Genomic DNA, 23,041 nt, shown 5'->3' with positions numbered 1-23,041 from the left:
ATTCTAAGCTTTGCAATATATTCTGATTTTTATGTTATATGTCATTAATTTATTTAAAAACATTTTTATTTTTTCTAGGAAATTTTCACATCACTTAAATGCATAGACAGCACATTTATTTCGGTACAGGTTATTGTGACATTTCCTTTATATCCACTTTTTACACTAAAACGTTAACCTATCTGTCACGTGGATATTCTCAAATAAGACTTAGCCAAACTTGTGCCATTCAATATCAAACTATTTACAATTTATTTCAGTGGAATTTGATTTGATGTTAACAATTAGAAGTAAAAAAATCTTTCGAATGAAGATCATGAGAAAACAAAATACATTGTAGGTTCTCACACCTATATTCCCTGTTCCAACTTCACATTAATCTTGACTCTAGACACGTAAAATAAATATAATTCTTCACAACTGAATAATCCTTTGACTGACTTATTCAAACGTTTCATTTGTCTATTACCGCTAGATCATAAAAATCTTGATTGTTTTTCCATATCACTATTTCTTCCTTATGAAGGATCCTGCAATGATCCACTCATAACTAAATAGATCACTTTGAAAATATAGTATACTCAATATTCAGAATAACTTATGAACTTCTTCATGTTCTTCGACACTATATAACAGCATATCAATATATATCATTCAATTTCACTTAACTCTGCATAATCCGGTTTACTTTTTGACAATCCAACATCATTTCTCCAAATATAAGATCAACGTCTTCCTAAAACTATTTTCTTATCTTTCTTATCGTTATCGTTAAAATAGTTTATAATCCAGTGATTTTGTGTATAATGACCCTTACTTATATTTCACTTATTGTAATATACAATTCCCTTATTCCTCTTTAACATTGATGTCACGTTGCTATTATTTGTAATGATCGTAACCCTTTGATGTTTCATAGTTTTAGACATACATTTATAACTGATTGTCGTTGTTTCACTCGATTTTCTATAATGCAATAAATACTTCATTGCTATCATTCCAGTGTTTTATATCAGTGAATAAATGATAAAATAAATAGTTTTATGATTAGTAACTGTTCCCTTTTTATATTTCAGTTTGATTCATAATAATATACACCACCAGTCAGCCACTTCTGACTCAGAATTATAAGTTTAGAAAATACATGTCAATTGTGCTGCACTCAACCCAGGTGAGGTGAATGGGTACCCGGTAGGAAGAAATTCCTTAAAAGCTTGATCGCCTATATACATGTAGGCAGCTCAGGTAAAGCTGGGGTAAAGATAATGATAGCAGGGCCCGCTGGTAGAACAGTTTCCGAAACTGAAGTGGCTACCCTGGGTAAATATACCTATATTATTATTATTATTTTCCACAAAACTTTCACAGTATATCTCACATCATATAATCTTTAACATGTAATGAAAAAAAGAGAATGAAAGTCATTTTTACACTCAGCAAAACGGGCTTGAAATTGGTTTTAAAAGGCTTGTATATTCTGAGCTCATGCAGGAAGTAATGTTTAGCAGCTCAAAATCAGGAAAAATATAGCTGCTCGGAAGTAAATTAAGCTTTCAACATGTAAGTAAAATGTGATAAATTCTCTTCTGGCTGGCTCGAGAAAACTGCACAGAGAATGTGCTCACCAAAGTCTGGGTATTGGTGTGTGCAAAAAGCTAATGGAAAGCTTCTGAGCGTTTCTTCTCTTGCCAAGAAAAATCCCAAGCAGCTGGTCAAAAAGATTGGATCCTGCCTGGGACAAAAGGGAAACAAAAGGGAACTATTCAGGCAAGGCAGAGAAAGATCACTGCCCTGAAAAAAAATCTTTATTACTTATAGTCAGTGATGTCTCATTGCTACCTTGGTTGGAGTACAGGGTTAAATTGATTGGGTTAAAACAAGAAAATAAATAAATGAATAAATAAAATGCACTTTCAATGTGACACTAACGACCACCTAACATTTTGTGCTGTATAAAACAGCCTATATAATGACATATTTAAAAAAAAATGTATTGCCTACAAATTTCAATTAGTTAAAAACTGTTTTACTTCCGATCCGTAGTATGTATGACCCGATATTAAAAGGATGTGTTTTTCTTATTCCAACCTTAAAAATGAATTGTTATAACTACTTCTTGTAACCATTGGCAGGTTGGTTACCTAAGGAAAACAATAATGTGAGTGCGAAGCGCTTTTCTCCTCCCCTACCTTTTTACTGTCTGTTTTCTTTATTCTTTTTTTAGCGCCGCTAACATGGTGGCAGTGACTGCTTCGCCCCTCCCCCTGGATCCACCTCCTCTGGGGGCCCGTTTCATGAAACTTGTTGTCATAACACTTACAGTTTTATGCTACTAAAATCTTTAAATTTGACTGGTTGATAGCAAACTTTAAGTTTAAAAGCAAACTGCTGACACAAACACTATTTGTCACTGTTTGTTTGAATGTGCTTTTGACGTCTTTTGATAAGAAACCATACGATTAGGAGATTGATGACCGCGATCGCTTGGATGACACCGATGATGATGAATACCTTCGTGAAGGACTGAGTGACATCAAACAGATAACCTTTAGAAATATATGAATGGAAAAAAAGACTCAATGATTTGATACGGATTAACAATTATTAATAATAATAATAGTAGGCATTTATATAGCGCCATCTACCTAGAAATATTCTATTCCGAGGCGCAAAAGAAAAGAAAGAATGAAAAAGTTTGGATGAGCATGATGAGTGTCAAAGTGCCAATAACTAATACTGTTAGAAAAGATAAGATTTGAGTTTAGATTTGAAGGTCTCCAGTGATTGTATAATTCTTAAATTCAACGGCAAATTATTCCAGAGAGAAGGTGCTGAGGCAGAGAAAGCTTGTAATACTTCTTACCTAAGAAATTCAAGCATTATGCATTTTCACCGTATACCAGCGAGTATTAATTATTATTCTGCTAAATGATAGCTCAAATTTTCTGACTTCGAAAACAGATTTTCTTCTCCTTTCCATCGACCTTAACACGAACCGTTATGTTGTGATTTAAGCGTTGTGTTTCAACACAGAAAATCTGGGGTACTTCTATGCTTTTCAGATTAAGTGTTTCTTTTCTATGACATAGAAATATCATGAATATCTTATACTGTAAGCCTGAACTGATGGAATCTCCAGCTTTAAATAATGTTTTGTCATATTATATTTCCCGCTAATTTGGCGAAGCTTTGAAATTCTATCTGCATTTAGATAATCTGTAACACCTATTTAGGCCAACTGATAGACAGCATATGTCATCTACTTGGATAAATTGGCCAAATTTGATTTTTCACCTCCATAAGTTCGGTTACATCACAAGAAACAAATGTCAACTTTTTATCGAATTTCCAGTGGTTATCTTGTTAATGTTAGGGGTCGATAGGGGTCATTTTTTTTTATTCCCTGATTGTGTCGAGTGATACATCAAATTATTGGTCTTGTTATACTTAACAAAGGAATGTACAGCACTATTGACCTTGACCTTCTATTAAACAGTTATGACCGGAAAGGTCAAAAGCTCATCGACCTTTCATTAAATGGCAAATTACATTACACTAAAAGTGTTAAGAAAGCTCTGTTTTATTTAGTGTTTGTGTGTGTGTGCATTTTTTTCGAATTTGATAAGTTCATCTTCAAGAGTCTTTATCCATAAGACATAAAGGGTCATTGGGAGTAAAATGAGAGCTCATAGTGGGAACATTTGTTAGGTAGCCGTTAATTCATGACAAACAAAGAAATCACCAAAAAATAGTGAAGGGTTGAAGGTTTCCCATCCATTGTGAGCACTGAATAATTTTCAGCGCCAATTTCTTCTGCAATTAAAAAAAAATTCATAAGCTGAAAATCACAAATTTGTTATGTGTACAGACCTATGGATTCACAACGCTTCTAAAAAACGTGACGTCACGTTCTTGAAGCCGTATGTTTGGGTATCGTTATTGCGACTATGGCGACCATACATTGACGGTGTCTGACCCAATGTCCTACGCAGTTTCTATATGTTGAGGAGAATCCGACCATATATAGACATACCCACTGCCACTCTTGTATAAGACAATGATCTACCCCCATTTCGACTAGTGTAATGGTGCTGTCACACCTTGGCGTTTTAGACAGCGTATGCCCGACGTATGGGGAATTTGGCGAATGCGCTGGCGTACGTCGAATACGTTACGGGTAAGTTTTGCATACGTTAAGAGTACGCTAAAACACGCTCAGCTGGTATACGTCGTCATACGGCGAGGCCATCGAAAATTTTCGTGCAAGCACAAAATTTTTCGACGTATGCCAGCGTATGGCTCATACGTCCCGCATACGCGGGCCATAAGTTGAAGGCAAGTTACGCGATCTTCGCGATTTCTTCTTCTGGTACCGCCTGGACTTCTTCGATGACTTCTGTGTCTTTCCGACTAAGGCATGTAGAGGGGAGGCAATCTGTGCAAAACCTGTGATAAATCTACGGTAATATGATGCCAAGCCCAAAAATTACCGAAGTTCCTCAGGTGAGTTGGGGGTTGGCCAGTCCCTGATTCGTTCTATCTTCCCTGGATCTACAGATATGCCTTCTGCCGTCACCACATGACCCAGATGATTCACCCTTTCCTGAAGGAACTTGCACTTCTTCCCCTTGAGCTTAAGACCATTGTCAGCCAATCTGGTGAAAACAGCTTGAAGTCTCTCTATATGTTCCTCAAACGTGGTTGAATAGATAAGTATGTCATCTAAGTATATGATTACTTGTGTCATATTCAAATCTCCAAGGACCAATTCCATCACCCTCTGGAAAGTACTGGGACTATTAACTAAGCCTTGTGGCATCCTCTTGAACTCAAACAGGCTTGAACTCAACTGTCTGTAATCTATACAAAGCCTTAACGAGCCATCTTTCTTTCGCACTGGAACTACCGGACTTGCATACGGACTCCTGGAGCGTTGGATTATCCCTTTATCTAACATTTCTTGCAGTAACTTCTTCATCTCCGCAGCCTGATTAGGAGGAACACGACGGTATGGCAACCGGATAGGTGGACCTTCTGACGTCTGGATTTCATGCGGAATGACTGTACAGCAACCCAAGTCCATCTCCGATTCAGAAAATGCAGCCGCATTCTTGACCAAAAGTGAAGCAATAACATCGGCTTTCTCAGCTTCCAGTCCATCTACGTTAACCCCCATAGGTAGTTTGAGATTGCGACCATCCAGGCAAGTGTGTACTCGACTATCAGTATCTGGTCCGTCAACCGCATCACTCACTGGAGCCTCATTATTAACTGCGCCAGGCTCAACTTCTATATCAGTGACCATGACTTCCACTGTATTGTTCTGTTCTTGAAGTACTATTTTACTCTTTCTTTCAATCCTTGTAGCAGATGCCAGTGTCGTATTGGGCTCAATGACAAGTTGCTGCTCACTCCGGTTGGCTACTGTCACATGAAGTCTTTCTCCCTTCACCTGAGTGCAACCATCAAAAAGATCAATCGAATTCAGTCTTTGACTGTCTTCTGACTCATCGCGTATAACTTGGACAAGAACATCTCGACCATCCCACTGGGCAGCATTGTCCACGTGACACTCTAATCTCCTGACAGTGAGCGGTGGTATCACCTCATCGTTATCTCCTGTCTTCAGCACAGTTGAAGTCTCCGGGTTCAACACAGGCTTAGGAAATGCCTTTAAGACCTCCGCAACCATCTGCCAGGCAGTTTTTCCACTCTGAGACTCATCATTTCCCACAAAGCTATAAAGAGCATTGGAGCCTAATAAAACTGGGTATTCCTTTCTCTTACTGGGGACTACATCCTTAATCACGAGAAATCCTACTTCGTCAGTCTTCCAATTGGCTGTAAATGGTGCCCTGAAGTAACCTACGATTGGGACGGCTCCTGAGATGCCAGTCACTCTTAAACCGCTATCAGTGCCTTCGAGATCCCTAATGATCCCCTCTAAACATCTCTCGTAGTAACTCAGTGGAACCAGACTCGATTCGGCACCCGTGTCTAGAATAAATCCAGTTTCTACTCCAGCTATCTTGACTATGGCCTTTGGACTTTCTGATACTAGCGATGAAAGATAATTTGAAGGGTTGGATACTGCGAGGACTTCAGCGGATCCTTCACTCAGTTGATTTCCAGGATTACCCCTCACCGTTTCCATAACCTCTGGACAATCTTTCTTGAAGTGACCTGGCTTGTCACAGCCATAACATCTAGGTGGTTTGACACAATTTTTCTGTACATGGCCCTTCTGTTTGCAATTAAAGCAATGTAACTCTTTCTTCTTTGGTTTTTGTCGAAGATGAGGGGGGAGCTATAGGGCCTGAATTTCCTTGACAACTTCACTAAGTCCCTCTTTAAGAAGAGATATTTCCTCCCTCATTGTTTTTATCTCAGCTGTCTCAGAAGATGCTTCGACCCTAGCAGTCTCTACTTCACATTCTCTCACCCTTGGTCTTGGGACCGTATCTGTGTCTTGGAATAAATTTAGTACTTCTTCTCTCATCCACAGGAATGTCCCAGATCCGCTAGAAATTAGGATCCTCCTCAGCTCTCTCTGGATCTGTTTGTCCCGCACCCCTCTCACGAATTTTTCCTTGAGGGTCATGTCTCTCAATCTTTGCAGAGCTTCCTTCTCAGGTATGGAAGCGGCTGCTTCCATCCTATCATGCAAACGGATGAGAACACTACTGAAATCCGCAAGTGATTCTCCGTCAAGTTGGACACGGCTGTGAAGTTCACTACTCAAGCTTTGGACGCTCTCTCTTAAGCCAAACCGAGTCATCAGAACCCTTCTCAGGCCGGTCGGATCATCACGTAGGCTTGCCTCCCTACACATGATTTCATCCTTTGCAGGACCACTTAGACATGTTAGATGAGTCACAAGAACTTGTGCCTTCTCTCTCTCCGATAACTGGTAATATTGGCAGTATTCATCGAACTCATCAAACCATTCACGTACAGTCAAATCACCAGGCTTCTGTGGAGTACCCTTAAACTTAGGCAACTTCATCGAGGGCATTGACCTAGCCATGGACATACTTCGAAACGCGCCAGTCATAGAAGCAATCATGTCTTCGAGGCTAGTGCTAGGGGTTGCACCAGCCCCAGTCCCAACATTACCTCCAGGCATCCTGCTGGTTTATTTGGGGAAAGAAATCTATGACAATTCTGAAACAATACAACTTCTTACAGAATATATTTACTATTTCTTAACTTGTTTCAATTACTTCAACCAAATTACCTTTCAACTTTAATATAGCTTATATCTAATTGCGTCTTCTTATCCTCTTGACCTGCTGGCGTCCTCTGACGTAGTATGGGGTTGCATCAATCTCAAACCGGTGATCCCACTTCTGACATTATTGTAGTAAACTGGGCTTGGGTCCTAGTATGGGTTGGGGGTTGGGTACTCAGTCAGGACAACCATAGACAAGAAGTAGGGGTGGGTCAGCCATTTATTGACAGCCGGTGGATCATGAAATACGCTTTCGCTTTAAATTCTCGTAAGGTGTCTCCGCTAAGAAAAAATGATTTTGCAATAAAATTCAATTTACCACAATCCATCCTGACAAAATAAAATTTTTTCCATATTACAAATAATATTCACCCTATTAGAATTATTTTTTTCCAATTCTTCAATAAGACATACAAATTTTTATAAAATAAATAAGATTTATCATGTAAAATGCTCCCATTATTAAATATTTCAATCTATACCTAAACTTCAAGCAAAAATCCTCATCTGAGTAGTTTTAATATCTCCAAAATGAAAAAATGTAAATATCCAACATCATGGAAAGAAAAATGACAGAAGAGAAATAGGAAAAATCATCTCACTGCCGTCCTGGGCAGGTTATAAGGGTTACTATGCATTCCCTTGGTTACTCTCGTCGAGCGTCGTAGTTGCCTCTGACCTACTTCCTCCCGAACTGGAAGTCTATCATTGAAGTTAGGGAGCATGATATGATTTTCGTCATCTTCATCATTACTAGAGGTGTCTGACATTTCATCATCTTCTACTGGAGGCCATAATTCTGGTGGATCCCCTTCTTCTTCAGGTTCTCTCGGGTACTCCAATAGATATTTCTTGTTTACTGTCTGTACTTTGCCTCCATGTAAGGGCCTGATGCTACACACATCCTCTTCAGGATTGATCCAAACTACGACACACTTGTCTCTATGATAATGATCAGCTAGTTTATGTCTTCCCTTGAACGCGGTCATTCGCAATAATACATGTTGCCCAATCGTGATCTTCTTTTTCTTCAGCCCAAGATCATGCCTACTCTTGTTATACTCTGCTACCTTCTTCGTGTTACTTTCTACTATTGCATTCATCTTAGTAAGAGCATCAACTTGAGCTGCAACATAGTCTTGATCCCAGTCCCCTTGCTGCTGAGATAAGAGTTGATCAAGAGGTATCGATGGGACCCTCCCATACATCAGTCGGTAAGGTGAGTAACCAGTACTGAACGTGTTTATAACTTACAGCTACCGTATAATGGCGTATTGACAACGTTTATAGGAAGTGGTATATAAAGGTGGGGTTCACAGGAGGAACCCATCAGAACTCCTGAAGATTTCATGGTGAACAGATGCCCATGCCATTCGAGAGATGATGTAACGTGCGGTTATGATTTGAACAGTCGAGCGGCAGCCTTTTTATAGGCTACGACACGTGTTCGTGAGCGATACGCTGCCGCACGCTATGCGTAAGTTAGGCTATCGTAGGGCATAAGTTGTGTACGCCAGTAATACGCTAAGAATTCGTTGGAATACGTTACTTATAAGTTAACGAAGCGTTCGATATAAGTTACTAATACGTTATGTATACGTCCAACTCTTTATGAATACGCTAAGTATACGCCCAGAGTTGAAAAAAATCAAAGTTCAGCGTATGCCGACGTTTTAGAGAAATTTTGATACGTCGGGCATACGCTGTCTAAAACGCCAAGGTGTGACAGCGCCTACACCGTGTGGATGAAACCTGATTCAAGTTCTCTGAAACGGCTTCAAATCCTCCAAAACAGAGCATTGAGGATAATTCTACAGGTGGATTGTCGCTACAGTAGAACACTTCTTTATCAGACTGTTTCTGTTGACTGCTTAAATGCAAAGTTAAAGAAATACCTCGTCACTTTGATATTCAAACTATCAAATAATCTGCTTCCAAATGTATTAGACTCAAAACTGACACGCACCACTTACTTAGAAATATTGAACAGGATATTCATCTTCCAAAACCCCACACCAATTATTTGAAAAATGGCTCTTTATATCTTGCCAGTCATTTATTCAATAACCTCCCCCTATCTGTAAGAACACAAACAAATCTACCGGCTTTTAAAAAATGCATCTAAAATATATTTCCAATTAGTTTTCCGTAATTGCTGAGATTCTGACCATTGTATTGTTTTCATTTTTTATCATGTACATTGATTGTACTTTTGTTTATGTTTCAAATGTGTATGTATTTATACATTTTTGTTTTTACTTCTTATTCTCTTTTCTCAAATCTCTATTTCTATCATGTAATCTATGCCTGTTCAAATGTTGTATTTATTATTTTGTTCTTGATTTATAAATCATTGTTTTATGTTTTGCAACTATTATGTACGGACTTGCTGAAAAACAGCTTTGTGACTGAAAGCAGTTTTTTTTATCCCGTATTTAAATAAATAAAACATACATACATACAAACAAAAGCAGAAGAAAGCCTATTGTCGAAAGCACTTAATTTGAGTTTTCTTAAGCTAAATACTCAGCTGTCAAGCGGTTTATATACATAAAATTTACATTTTGGTGATATGTACATATAGCTCATGTATTTCACATTTGTAAATTTCACCTTTTTGTTCCGGCCTGGGCCCTGTGTCTTTAAATGCAACATTGGGAGTTCCTGTTCCCATGGGGGCACACTTTGCGCACCAAGACGCCCTCTGCGTTCAATGCATGATAACGCCATCATTGGCTGCAAAGGGAATGGTGAAGCAGATCTGGGGGACCGTTTCATAAAGAGTTACAACTGTTGTAACTTTGCCATTATGGCAACTACCTTGATAACCTTGATTTGGATTGGCTGCTGAGCGATGTTGCTATGGTAGTTGCCATAATGGAAAAATTACAACAGTTTAACTCTTTATGAAACGGGCCCCTAGACTTTTAGTTTTATACTCCTGCTTTTAGTATTCCTGTTCTATTCCGAACTTCAAATCTTTTATATTCAATTCCAATGGGATTTGTCCGTAATAGCGTCGTAGTCGGATCGTATGGCGTAGTTTACGGTTCAGAGTTACATATCCTGTAGAGCAGTGGTGTCAGAAGGGGGAATATTTTCTTATCTGAGAAAAAAGGGAAAAGGGTCACCGTACCATTTTGTTACCACTATCCATTCAAAAAGTTTCTTGGCTAAAGAGAAATTCAGATTTTGTCATATGCTAGCATATGGACATGCTGTCCATTCCCTCCCCCGTAAGGTTAAAATTTTCAGCATTTGAATGCAAATTAACACGCGCTCTCAAAACTGTAAAGATGCCGTATTTATGGTGCAAACAGGAAGAAAATGGTGCATACTTTCGCCTTTTTAAATTAGGTCGCAAAATTGCATTAAAAGGAGGTATGGTCTAAGCTCACTCAGCCCTCCTGAATTATTCAATAGAGCCACGCGCGAATGGTACTACAAAGTGTGTTCGAAAAACAAGTCCGAGTATCTTATAGAAATTGAGAAACAAGAACCCTACAATGATATTTACGATAACAGTATTGATATTTGTAATTATGATAATAAGAATAATAATAATCTTTATTATATCATTTACATTTTTATTATATTGAACACTTATAAAGAGTTTATAATTATCTTTTTCTAATTACGACGTACTATGAAATAATCTTGAATCCGAGTGTGGATTTGAGTTCTACGACACCATTACTAACCTGTAAACAGTCCTGCGCAGGATATGCCTAGCCCACACATGAAGTTAGAAATCGCCACAGCCATGTCGAAATTATTCTCATAAAAAATCGCTGTTTTAGACAGACTGGTGTACACAGAATCCTCGACAAAGAAGGAAAACCCTTGAAAAAATGCCAGGGTGGCACGAACAGGATAGGCAGAACTGGTAAAATCCAAGCAGAAACACCCCGTGCAGACTGAACCCACCACGATGTAAACGGACAGGTCACTGACCCCTTTGCTGAGAAGGATAACAAAGATTGTCCGACCGAGAATACCACCTATTCCACCTAAAGTGGATAGGTAGACAGCTTTGGAAGGAGGGATGCCTGACTGTTCACCATGGGGAACGAGAAACAGCATCCATGCATATGTTGTGTAAGATATGAAGAAGGGAATCGGGAGTGAGAGTAGAAAGATGCCTTCCTCAAGCAGTCCACAATCTCCTCGAGAGGCATTCGGTAAGGTTTCATTGTTTCTTTGAAATCTACGGGACTCCTGTTGAATCAAACGCCTTTTCTCCAGAAAAGTTTCCTCACAATTCTCATCTTCCTGTTCCCTTTCTATCCTCTCCAACTGCGAGACGTTCTCTTCCCACACTCTTTCATCCAGTTGGTGAAGCGTAACCTCCCCGTTCAGAGATGGTCGTTCTTGTGAACCACACCTGTGTCTCTTCTCCTCTTGATCGTGGCCTCCGCGGTTACTGGAGCTACTTACAGTTCTATCGGTCGCCTTCCGAATCGTTGCTCCACAAACGAGAAGGTGAAGAGCTACACCGCCGAGGATGATGAATTCCCCCTGATATCCGTACGCCGGAAGTGACCTTTCAATTACAATAGGGAGTAGCAATGACCCTGACGTGTAACCATATGCCGCAACTGTACTCCATAAAACAAAGTTGTCTTTAAAGAAATCATTTAGTGCAAGGACTGTAGGCAAGAAGGTCATTGCTAATCCAACACCTGCAAGAAAAAAAAAACAATGCACTTTTAGAGTTAAGTACAACAAAAATTATCCACACACTCTATTATGACATCAAATAATTCAGTTGTGCTTTGTCTTATTGATAATGCAAGTACGATTAGCTTTTATGAATCTCTATCACTTGATATAACTTCTCAGTAGCTATGTTGTTTGATTCCACTCCTTTAATTTTTGCCCTTATAGCTGCGAAAAGAAATTTACCCCAAAACTTACGCGCCACTTACACGGCCTTTTGTAACAAGCCTATGATATGGACAAGAATGAGTTCCACCATGGCTTATAACTCAAATACATAATATACTTACCAGAGAGAGTGAGACAGAGGCCTACAGCTACTGTTGTTTTCAAGAAAGCACAGGCAATCAAACACAACGCTGACAACAGCCCCCCTGACATAGCAACGGCACGATGGTTGGCTCTACGAAGAGCGACCGTTACAAAAGGACCTTAACATTGTGAGAGAAAGGGGTAAACATTGAGTTTCATATTAATATATGAAAATATTTCACTTTTTTGGTCATATTGTTGTAACGCGCTTTGAGCATGATCTTGTAAAAAGCCTAATAAATATTTAATGTATGTATAAGTTTGAATTAAATATTATAATTTTAAACAATTAACAATTAATTTTAAAACAACCAAAATTACCAAACGTCTTTATCAATTTCGAGTAAATAATGACATACGCCATTGTTCCACCATGTCCACTAAAAAAAGTTAGTTTTTCTCCTCTCCCACAGCGCGTATACACGGAACACTTCTATAGATATATTCACAATTTTCTCTGCCAATATGATTAATGATCATGCATTTATCTTCCTTGAAATCATAGCTCCTGTAGTTTCCACTTTGTAAAATTGTTATTACCCTATGCATTTTCGTTTGTATACTTATCTTTGCACTTTATAAAGTCATCTAGAATTTGGGCCCGGATAATCCACAGGCTAACAGTTTCAGAAGTTTGGCTACATTGTTCGTGTTTTTTTATTCTTTTATTCTTGTATCTTTAAACGTACTGTCCATTAAAGATATAAATTTTTATATTTCAGATTTGCATCGTTGCAAAATGGATGTTCAAAAAATTCAAATGGTATATTAAAAAACGGTTCATTCTTTAATTTTAAGTATATTATTAATTATTATATCTCCTTGCATTTTTTTCCTTGCCTGAGAATATTAATATCTTATTTATAACCACCATGATATCATGCCAGGTATTCATGGAAAAGATTTTGTTTAATGGATTGGAAAAGAAATATATGAGTAAATCGTTGTTTTTAACTATTCTTTTATTTAACAAAGGCCTGAGAAATGTAACAATAATTATTCATTAGACGAAGAGACATAATACTTATTTTGACACGGAAAATGATTCATTGGATACTTTTGTTTTGACTGACCGACTGGCATTTTTAAAATTAAACACTACTAATTCTTTCTAGGGCATTAATCGTTTTATTACCAAGAAAGAACATAATTTGCATCATCGTTGTGCAGATAATATATTTTTATTGTTATGTAATAAAGCAAAATATATGATTTGATTTGATTTATTGTTCTTTTCTGCATACATTCATACAATTTGTACCAAACATTTGTATATAACATAACAAAAAATTATTTGCTGTTATTGGCATGAGTAAAGAATAAATGTACTAGAAATATCATTTAACACCAAAAGAAAGATGACCCATATCAATTTAATAACAATTAGCACGAGAAGGATTGTCATCATAACCAGATAGTAGCATTCAAACAATTCACATACCCCCAGGAATCGACATGGGAATTTGCGGCGGCCATTTTGCACTAAAATCAGCAGCATGAGTATGGTGGGTGTGCATGTAAGCCTATACATTCATGGAGCTATTGATATCTCTATGATACATTTATTTTGCGTCTTTGTTCTCTGAACTAAATAACGTATCTCTTTTCATTCGAGTCACAAACCATAACCCGGTAGCGACAAACAGAATGATTCTAATATAGGGCTTAAATGCCTTTTTGGAGTTATTATGTGGATCGTGATGTTCGCATGAATAGAGACTCTCGAGTCAAGATCGGCTTCTGATTTGCATGTTGGAAAATGGATGTAGAAATGAAATAAAGCAATAAAGTCAATTGGTATATTTTACAACATTTCATTCTTTGATTTTAAGTATGTTATTAACACCGTGTGTTCACATAGTCGACTCTGTGAAGATGTGATTCACAATGTTAAAACGCTCCAATTTAACAGTGTGAAGATGATTTCACATTGTGGACAACTCCACTGTGTGGTTTACCACAGAGTGTTCACACAGTGATGTTTGATTTCACAGTGCGAATTTACTCGTTCACAATGTGAAGATGTGATTCACAATGTTAAAACGCTCCAATTTAACAGTGTGAAGATGATTTCACATTGTGGACAACTCCACTGTGTGGTTTACCACAGAGTGTTCACACAGTGATGTTTGATTTCACAGTGCGAATTTACTCGTTCACAATGTGAAGATGTGATTCACAATGTTAAAACGCTCCAAATTAACAGTGTGAAGATGATTTCACACTGTGGGACACTGTGTTCTTTCCGGCATGGTTATTAATAATGTTTCCTTGCCTGAGAATATTAATATCTTATTTATAACCACCAGGATATCATGCCAGGTATACATGGGAAAGATTTTGTTTAATGAATTGGAAAAAAAATACATGAGTAAATCGTTTTTAATGAGTCTTTTATTTAACACAGTTGAATTTAAAAGGCCTGAGAAATGTAACAATAATTATTCAATATAAGAACAGATGTAATACTTATTTTGACATGGAAAATGATTAATTGGATACTTTTCTTTTGACTGACCGACTGGCCTTTTCAAAATTAAACACTACTAATTCTATCTAGGGCATTAATCTCTTTATTACCAAGAAAACACGTAATTTGCATCATCAGAGAGTATATTTTCATTGTTATGTAATAAAGCAAAATATATTATTTGATTTTTTTTTCTTTTCTGCATAATTTGTACAAAGCATTTTTATATAACATAATAACAAATTACATAACACAACATTATTTACTGTTATTGGCATGAATCGAAGAATGTGAGAAAATGAACAAAGAAAGAACATGAAAGTGAGATTCCTCGAATTCCTTAATTTTCAGTTTTTGAAGTAAAATATTGTAGTCGAGAGTATCGAATGGTGTGATTAGGTCATGAATACTATTTTATTATGCTCTTTATTTGCCATTGCATTTGAAATTTTGTCGTATATATTTATCAACGCCTATTATACTTCACGCTTGTATTGTTTAGATGCACAAATAAAAGTTATCAAACAAACCTCAAGAAATTTCCTTAGAAATCGGTACATGCATGAAACAATTATAAATATATTTATGCAACGGTGCAAATTTGAGTTTTCTGACGCACTGGATAAAATGGTTGAATTTTCAATGAACCTTGAACGAGTATCTTTGGTGGCACTCCAAACTATGGAAGCTTAAAAGTGCCACCGAGAAGTTGAGATAATTATCTCGGGAAGTCGACATCTTGATAGCAAAAGATAAGATGACGAGATCCCGGATCTCATCATGTCGACATCTTTTAGAAGAGATGATGAGATGACAAGATCCCGGATCTCATCATGTCAACATCTTTTAGAAGAGATGATGGGATGACAAGATCCCGGATGTCATCATGTCAACATCTTTTAGAAGAGATGATGAGATGACAAGATCCCGGATCTCATCATGTTGACATCTTGTAGAAGAGATGATGAGATGACAAGATCCCGGATCTCATCATGTTGACATCTTGTAGAAGAGATGATGAGATGTCACGATCTCGTAACTCGTCATGTCTACATATTTAGAAGAGATGATTAGATGACATGATCATGGATCGAAGATCTTGTCATCTGACCATTTCTTCTAAAAGATGTCGACATGACGAGATCCGGGATCTTGTCATCTGATCATCTCTTCTAAAAGATGTCGACATGATGAGATCCTGGATCTTGTCATCTGATAGCCTCTTCTACAAGATGTTGACATGATGAGATCCTGGATCTTGTCATCTCATCATCTCTTCTAAAAGATGTTGACATGATGAGATCCGGGATCTTGTCATCTCATCATCTCTTCTAAAAGATGTTGACATGATGAGATCCGGTATCTTGTCATCTCATCATCTCTTTTACAAGATGTCAACATGATGAGATCCAGGATCTCGTCATCTGATCTTTTGCTATCAAGATGTCGACTTCCCAAGATAATTATCTCAACATCTCGGTGGCACTTTTAAGCTTCCATACCAAACACAGCATCTGTGAATCGTATAAAGAAGATCCTCTTACTTTATGTACTTGGTCAAATAAAATGGACTAGTTTCTATTAATTTAACTTCCATTCGGCACTTCAAAACACATGATGTAAGTAACAAATAAATAATTCAATAATAATAATAATACTGATAACAGCGTGAAACATTATCGCTTAATACATGACTTCTAAGCGTTGCATATAGGCCTAATTACAATAAAAAAAATGAAAGAGATCAGTAAACAAATGCTTTCTTTAGGACTTTTGTCATCCTAAGGAACAGTTTACCTTGTGCATCCTTCGGCAGCCAGGGAAAAGGATAGCAAACGTAATAATAATAATGTAATGTTTTGTTGTCCAACTTAATGGAAATTCATTTCGTTAAGGAAATATACAAGGAGAGACAAATACAAAAAAGAGTATTATTGTAAATAAAAACTTTTGTTTTCTTACATATTAGATACATTATCGCCGGAGGCATGCTGCATATCAATCCAACCGTTGCATAGTCTGACTCCAGACGCTCAACTAAGGTGGGAATAAGAACGCCAAACGATTTCTCTATTCCGGTATCAATGAAAAGAATAAAGAACTTGCTCAAAACAATCACATACCCCCAGGAATCGACGCGGGAATTTGCGGCGGCCATTTTGCACTAAGATCAGCAGCATTCATGAGTATGGTGGGTGTGCATACGTATAATATGTAAGCCTACAATTATTCATTCATGGAGCTATTGATAGCTCTATATATTCATTTTGCGCCTTTGTTCACTCAACTATTCAAATAAGGTAGCATCTCTTTTCATTCTAGTCACAAACCATAAACCGTCAGCTACAAACGGAACGATTCTAATATTGGGCCTATATTGCTTTTTTGGCGCTATATCGTATGATTATTATCCTGATTATGGACCATGTTGTTCGCCTGAATGATCAACTTCAAAGGTTGTTGAGGCTTACAAGGGGGATTATTTCGAGCCTACATTGCCGAAGTTGATATATAACAATACTACCATGGCAATAATCATTCAGGAGCTTTTACATGTTTTATAATAATAATAATGATATAGGGTATTTTTATTGCGCACATATCCACCTTGTTAGGTGCTCAAGGCGCTCCTATATTACCCAGCTAAGGTAGGCGTTCATTGCACTCCTACCGGTACCCATTTTCCTCAACTGGGTTGAGTGCAGCACACTGTGGATCAGTTTCTTGTTGAAGGAAATTACGCCATGGCTGGGATTCGAACCCACTACCCTCTGTTTCAAAGTCCGAAGACTAATCCACTGGGCCACAACGCTCCACTATCAGGCTTTGAGAAAGTAGTGGAATTAGTAATCCTCGGGTGGACTGGCAAAACTACTCGGGAAAAGTCCCGGGGGGGGGGCACTTCCATTCACGAGTGGATACCATGCGCGACCATGGGGTCTCGAAACGCACCCTAAACACGTAATTTCCATATTCTGAAAATGCACCCCTTAACAAGTATTGGCGTGTGAAACCCTACCCTTAACAAGTATTGGAAACAAAACGATACTCGTGGCAAATATTCCCCGAAATGAACCCCTAAACAAGTACAGGAATGTTTTATTGTACGGGTCCTTCGGTCGTCGGCTTTACCTTATTTGGTTTAATACGACCCCACCTTCTACACCTCGCGCAAATCGGACTCTTAACACGAAGTGTTGGCCCGAGTGTTGGGGTAAAAAGGACATCCTTTATAAAACATTTTAATTTTGTTTTATCATCCCCGCGAATTCGACCCTAAACACGTAATTTTCCTAGCGAAATAGATACCTTTTTTCATTATTTTTGTGTTTTTGACACCCTTATCACGTTACGTACGTAACGTGCCCTATCGTGAAAAGGACATCCTTTTTACGTGTTTTTTGGTCGCGCATGGTATCCACTCGTCAATGTAAGTGCCCCCCCCCCCCGGGGGGAAAGTAGTGATTGCTAGACCAACCTCGGAAGAGGAGGGGGGTAGGGACGAATGTAGGCCGAGGCGGCATAATTCGCAAAACATTAGCAACTAAAGACATTTTACAGGTAAAGTTTTCTGCAATAAAAACAGGAGGGGGGGTTAGAGACGGATGGGGTAGAAAGGGGGAAGGGTATGGTGGGCTCCCGGGGGGCCACTTCCATTCACGAGTGGATACCATGCGCGACCATGGGGTCTCGAAAAATCACCCTAAACACGTAATTTCCATATTCTCAAAATGCACCCCTTAACAAGTATTGGCGTGCGAAACCCTACCCTTAACAAGTATTTGAAACAAAACGATACTCTTGGCAAATATTCCCTGAAATGAACCCCTAAACAATTACAGGAATGTTTTATTGTTACGGGTTCTTCGGTCGACTGCTTTACCTTATTTGGTTTAGTACGACCCCACCTTCTACACCTCGCGCAAATCGGACTCTAAACACGAAGTGTTGGGGCAAAAAGGACATCCTTTAACTTTTTAATTTTGTTTTATCATCCCCACAAATTCTACCCTAATCACGTAATTTTCCTAGCAAAATAGATACCCTTTTTTCATTATTTTTGTGTTTTTGACACCCTTATCACGTTACGTACGTAACGTGCCCTATCGTGAAAAAGACATCCTTTTTACGTGTTTTTTTTTGGGTCGCGCATGGTATCCACTCGTCAATGTAAGTGGCCCCCGGGGGTGGGCTACGCTACAATAAGTTTCAAGATTATTTTATTGATCCAATATTTAAACTATATTTTCCCATACAATTAGTGGGAATAATTCCCACTAAGCTTACGAAGGAAACGCCCGATATATTTGTTTTATATCCTACTTTAGAATTTAGAACCAAAATCTATGCGCTAGGCTGGGCTTGCAGATCGAGTCCGGTTACTTGCGTTGAATGACCCGTTTTCCCCCAAGCGGAACGCTTGCCCGGGTCGGAGAGACAGCATACACTGACTGGTGCGCTCGAGAGTTTAGCTGAATATCCAATTTTCTGAAATAATGACAGGAGAAAATTGGGAGAGCGAAAAATATATCGAGGTCTGCCGTCACGCAACATCATAGTTAAAATGTATTTGGTCACATGGTGCTATTTGAACCAATCAATACAAAGGGTTTAGTTGCAAAGGGGATTAGGTCCACTTTGGACCATTCCGAGAAAAACAAATGTTTTTCATTCTCACTTATTGCAATATTCTCATGAGAAAATGAATTGGCATGATGTACTACCCTATCATGTGAAATAAAATTGGGTATTGTTACGATACTGCAACAAATAACAAGTAAAATAATTTGAAATTTAGATTTGGTTTCCTCTTTTTTATTACAGGAAATATAACACTCAAAAACCAATAAAACATAAATATATGTGGTCTTACGTCTCTTGAGGTGACAGATGTGCAATATATCCGATTAATAATCCAAAGTAAAAGTCCAATTTGGCTGGCAAAAAGTAAAAGTTCACAATGACGGCGATGATAAAACCGATGTTGAAGCACGATGAATAACAAGAGTCACTGTAATGAGTTGAAATGTCCGTGAAGGCGATGCCGATGATGATTAACAATCAATTTCAGTAATCCATTGGTTGAAGAGTGTTCATTAAACCGGTTGATGATCTCAATGAGAACTGAGAATTCCTCTCTCAAAATAACTGCGAACGGTTCATTGATGTCGGCTAAATAATTCCACAGAAGATAATTATTCCAGGTGGAAATAAACTCTGCTCTGACATAAAGTCTGGCGTGAAACTCTTAGCTCTGATCTGATGGAGTGATCTTGTATGATATGAAGATGTCCTTAAAGAATCTGCCAGCTTTATATACTAATTACAACTATTCTAGAGACTTCTAGTATTCTCTACATTTAGAACATTCTCCTTCTTTCTGGAGCATTCTACATTTCTAAAACATTCTTGAATGACCTCAGTAAAATCAACAACAATGTCAATAAAATAGCTAAGCCAATTGTTCACTGGAATCCTATTGTAAAGTAATCTCTATCTAGAAATAACAATAATCCTTGGCCTTTAAATAGGCAGAGGTCTGCTTAACAAAAGCTTTTACAAACATGTTGTGGAATGTTCTTGATCATTCCAAAATATCCTTAAAGGGGAAATTACTAAATAAATGAATGTAATTGCTTTTACAATTCTTCTTATATATAACAGTATATTAAAAAAAAATCTACCTGCCCTCAATGTTTTGAGATTTAGAGACAGAAAACAAAAAAATATGGAAAATTTACCTAACCCCTTTTACAAATGAGTTCTTCGGAAGAGTTTTGTTGCAAAAGGGGTTAGGTCAACTCTAAGAAAATCCTTTTTGTTTTATTCTCCCATATTGCAATATTCATATGCGAAACTGAAAATTCATGATACCCTTCCATGAGAACATGCAATTGGGTATAAAAGAAATCCTGTCTCCATATCTTTATATTTTTTTCGAAAAAAAATCATTGTGGACCTAATCCTTTTGCAACTTAACTTAAGTTGACCTAACCCCTTTTGAAAAAGGGGTGATTTTTCTTTGCCATTTTAGTTCACTTTTTAATAGGAATTTCAATTTTTTGGGTATCATCTTATAGAGCTACTAAAAATCTATTGGCCTCCATTGAGACATAAAAATCAAAATAGATGAAAAATGGACCTAACCCCCTTTGCAAGTGAGCTCTTCATATACAAGATTTGATCTATGTAGGATATAATGTATGATTTTACATCCATATGAGAAATTTCAGTTTTCTCGTGACTTTCTTGTACGTGCCATATTTTGGGTGATACACTCAAGCCTTTGTCGCGATGGGCGCGATAGCACAGTTAATCAACATGGGGAACTTTTCATAAATATTTTGTCCGACAAGTTGCCAGATCTTACCGACACCGTCCCGTCATTCTAATCAGGTAGGAATCACAGTTGCTATGGTAATTGTCGGTTACAGCAGATTTATTGTCGGATAAAACTTTCGACAAGTCCGATCTTTTTTTCTTCCACGACGTCTTTAATCCCTGAATCATTGTGAACGGGGGTCAATAGAACACGAAAAATATTGTTACACATCGCCCTCACCGGTGAGGATGAAATTACAGCGAAGTCGGCTGAAAGAGTTGAATAAACTTTTGGCCAATGGGAGGGAAACTGCGGTCTACTTCATACATCGTGGTTATCAACGAAAAACTTATGAAACCATCCGCGTGTATTTTTACCATTATTCTTTTTAACTTATACTTGTTGGTTTATAGATTTCCATTTTGTATTGAACTCATGTCCTCATTTTCATCTGAATTGATGTGGTTTTGTATTTGCTAAAGAGATCAATAATTTTATTTCAATCATCCGAACCCCTGGAGTGTTCTTTTTTTCTTTTTTGGGGGGGTACCCTTTATCAATTTAGTCATGTTCTTTTTTAAGAATAATACCTTGTAAAAATAACACGTTATCGATAGTTAATTGTCTTTGACAGTATAAAGTTACGTTTTTTTCTTTATACTTTTACTTTGTTTCATTTGTGTTAATTTGCTATTTTTTCATTGCTATATTAAAAGAAAAGTGTTCTTTCATCAATGCAACTTTTGGGTGGTCACTTTTACCACAAAAACGCGAATTTTCTTTTCATTATTTTTCATTGGTAGTAGTGGTAGTAGTAGTAGTAGTAGTAGTAGTGGTGGTGGTGGTGGTGGTGGTAGCAGTAGTAGTAGTAGTAGTAGTAGTAGTGGTAGTAGTGGTAGTAGTGGTAGTAGTGGTGGTAGAAGTAGTAGTAGTAGTAGTAGTAGTAGTAGTAGTAGTAGTAGTAGTAGTGGTAGTAGTAGTAGTAGTAGTAGTAGTGGTAGTAGTGGTAGTAGTAGTAGTAGTAGTAGTAGTGGTGGTGGTGGTGGTGGTAGTAGTAGTAGTAGTAGTAGTAGTAGTAGTGGTAGAAGTGGTAGTAGTGGTAGTAGTGGTGGTAGAAGTAGTAGTAGTAGTAGTAGTAGTAGTAGTAGTAGTAGTAGTAGTAGTAGTAGTAGTAGTAGTAGTAGTAGTAGTGGTAGTAGTGGTAGTAGTGGTAGCAGAAGTAGCAGTAGTAGCATTAGTAGCAGTAGACTACTACTACTACTACTACTACTACTAGTAGTAGTAGTAGTAGTAGTAGTAGTAGTAGTAGTAGTAGTAGTAGTAGTAGTAGTAGTAGTAGTAGTAGTAGTAGTAGTAGTAGTAGTAGTAGTAGTAGTAGTAGACTAGTAGTAGTAGTAGTATAGTAGAAGTAGTAGTAGTAGTAGTAGTAGTAGTATAGTAGTAGTAGTAGTAGTAGTAGTAGTAGTAGTAGTAGTAGTAGTAGTAGTAGTAGTAGTAGTAGTAGTAGTAGTAGTAGTAGTAGTAGTAGTAGTAGTAGTAGTAGTAGTAGTACCGAATAGCTTACCTTACACCCCACCCCTACTTCGGCCCCTCCTCCCAACCCCCTCTCTATTCATCAACCTTTCCCCTCATCTTCTTTTATTAGACCTCCTTCTTCATTTCTTTTTCCCCTCAACCTTTTCTTCATCAAAATAGGTCTTATAATGTGATTAAATCCATTCATTTGTTGGTGTTGCAGTTTCCAACTGTAATATTTAGGACCCATACTCAACCCGGAGGCCTGCTCTGTCTATCTCCCACGCAATCTATCTCCACCATCCACTGACCCCCATCAGCCACACGGCATCCTTTTCCCCTCATCTCTCGCTCGCTCGCCCAGCGCTCGCTGGCGGTACTTTATTTTGCAATCACACGTGTTGTGAACGTTTTCAGGAGAACATCACTGGCGCGAACTGGAATAAAACCCCTGGTCTTTTCGGACTTTTTC

At 37.8% G+C, this 23,041-nt stretch overlaps 1 protein-coding gene across 1 annotated transcript; it reads right to left on the bottom strand.

Moving 5' to 3' along the window:
* Window positions 1-2,400: 2,400 nt before the first annotated feature.
* LOC121406280 (monocarboxylate transporter 12-like) lies at window positions 2,401-16,870 on the bottom strand. Its single transcript, XM_041597297.1, has 4 exons — window positions 16,695-16,870; window positions 12,241-12,381; window positions 10,933-11,913; window positions 2,401-2,546 (listed from the first exon to the last, which is right to left on the bottom strand). Exons 1-4 carry the CDS (start codon window positions 16,720-16,722, stop codon window positions 2,401-2,403), a joined length of 1,296 nt encoding a protein of 431 aa, XP_041453231.1. The 5' UTR covers window positions 16,723-16,870.
* Between the last annotated feature and the right edge of the window lie 6,171 nt (window positions 16,871-23,041).

Source organism: Lytechinus variegatus, chromosome 19, assembly GCF_018143015.1.
Source record: "Lytechinus variegatus isolate NC3 chromosome 19, Lvar_3.0, whole genome shotgun sequence".
Lineage (NCBI taxonomy): Eukaryota > Metazoa > Echinodermata > Echinoidea > Temnopleuroida > Toxopneustidae > Lytechinus > Lytechinus variegatus.
This window is presented reverse-complemented; position numbering and strand designations above follow the sequence as displayed.

Excerpts from the sequence above, each read along its gene's own strand:
- LOC121406280 (XM_041597297.1), bottom strand. The coding sequence starts at position 16,722 with ATGCCTCCGGCGATAATGTATCTAATAT. Across the intron at positions 11,914-12,240 it reads CCTCTGTCTCACTCTCTCTG|GTGTTGGATTAGCAATGACC; the intron begins GTAAGTATATTA and ends TTTTTCTTGCAG. Across the intron at positions 2,547-10,932 it reads CTGCGCAGGACTGTTTACAG|GTTATCTGTTTGATGTCACT; the intron begins GTTAGTAATGGT and ends ATATTTCTAAAG.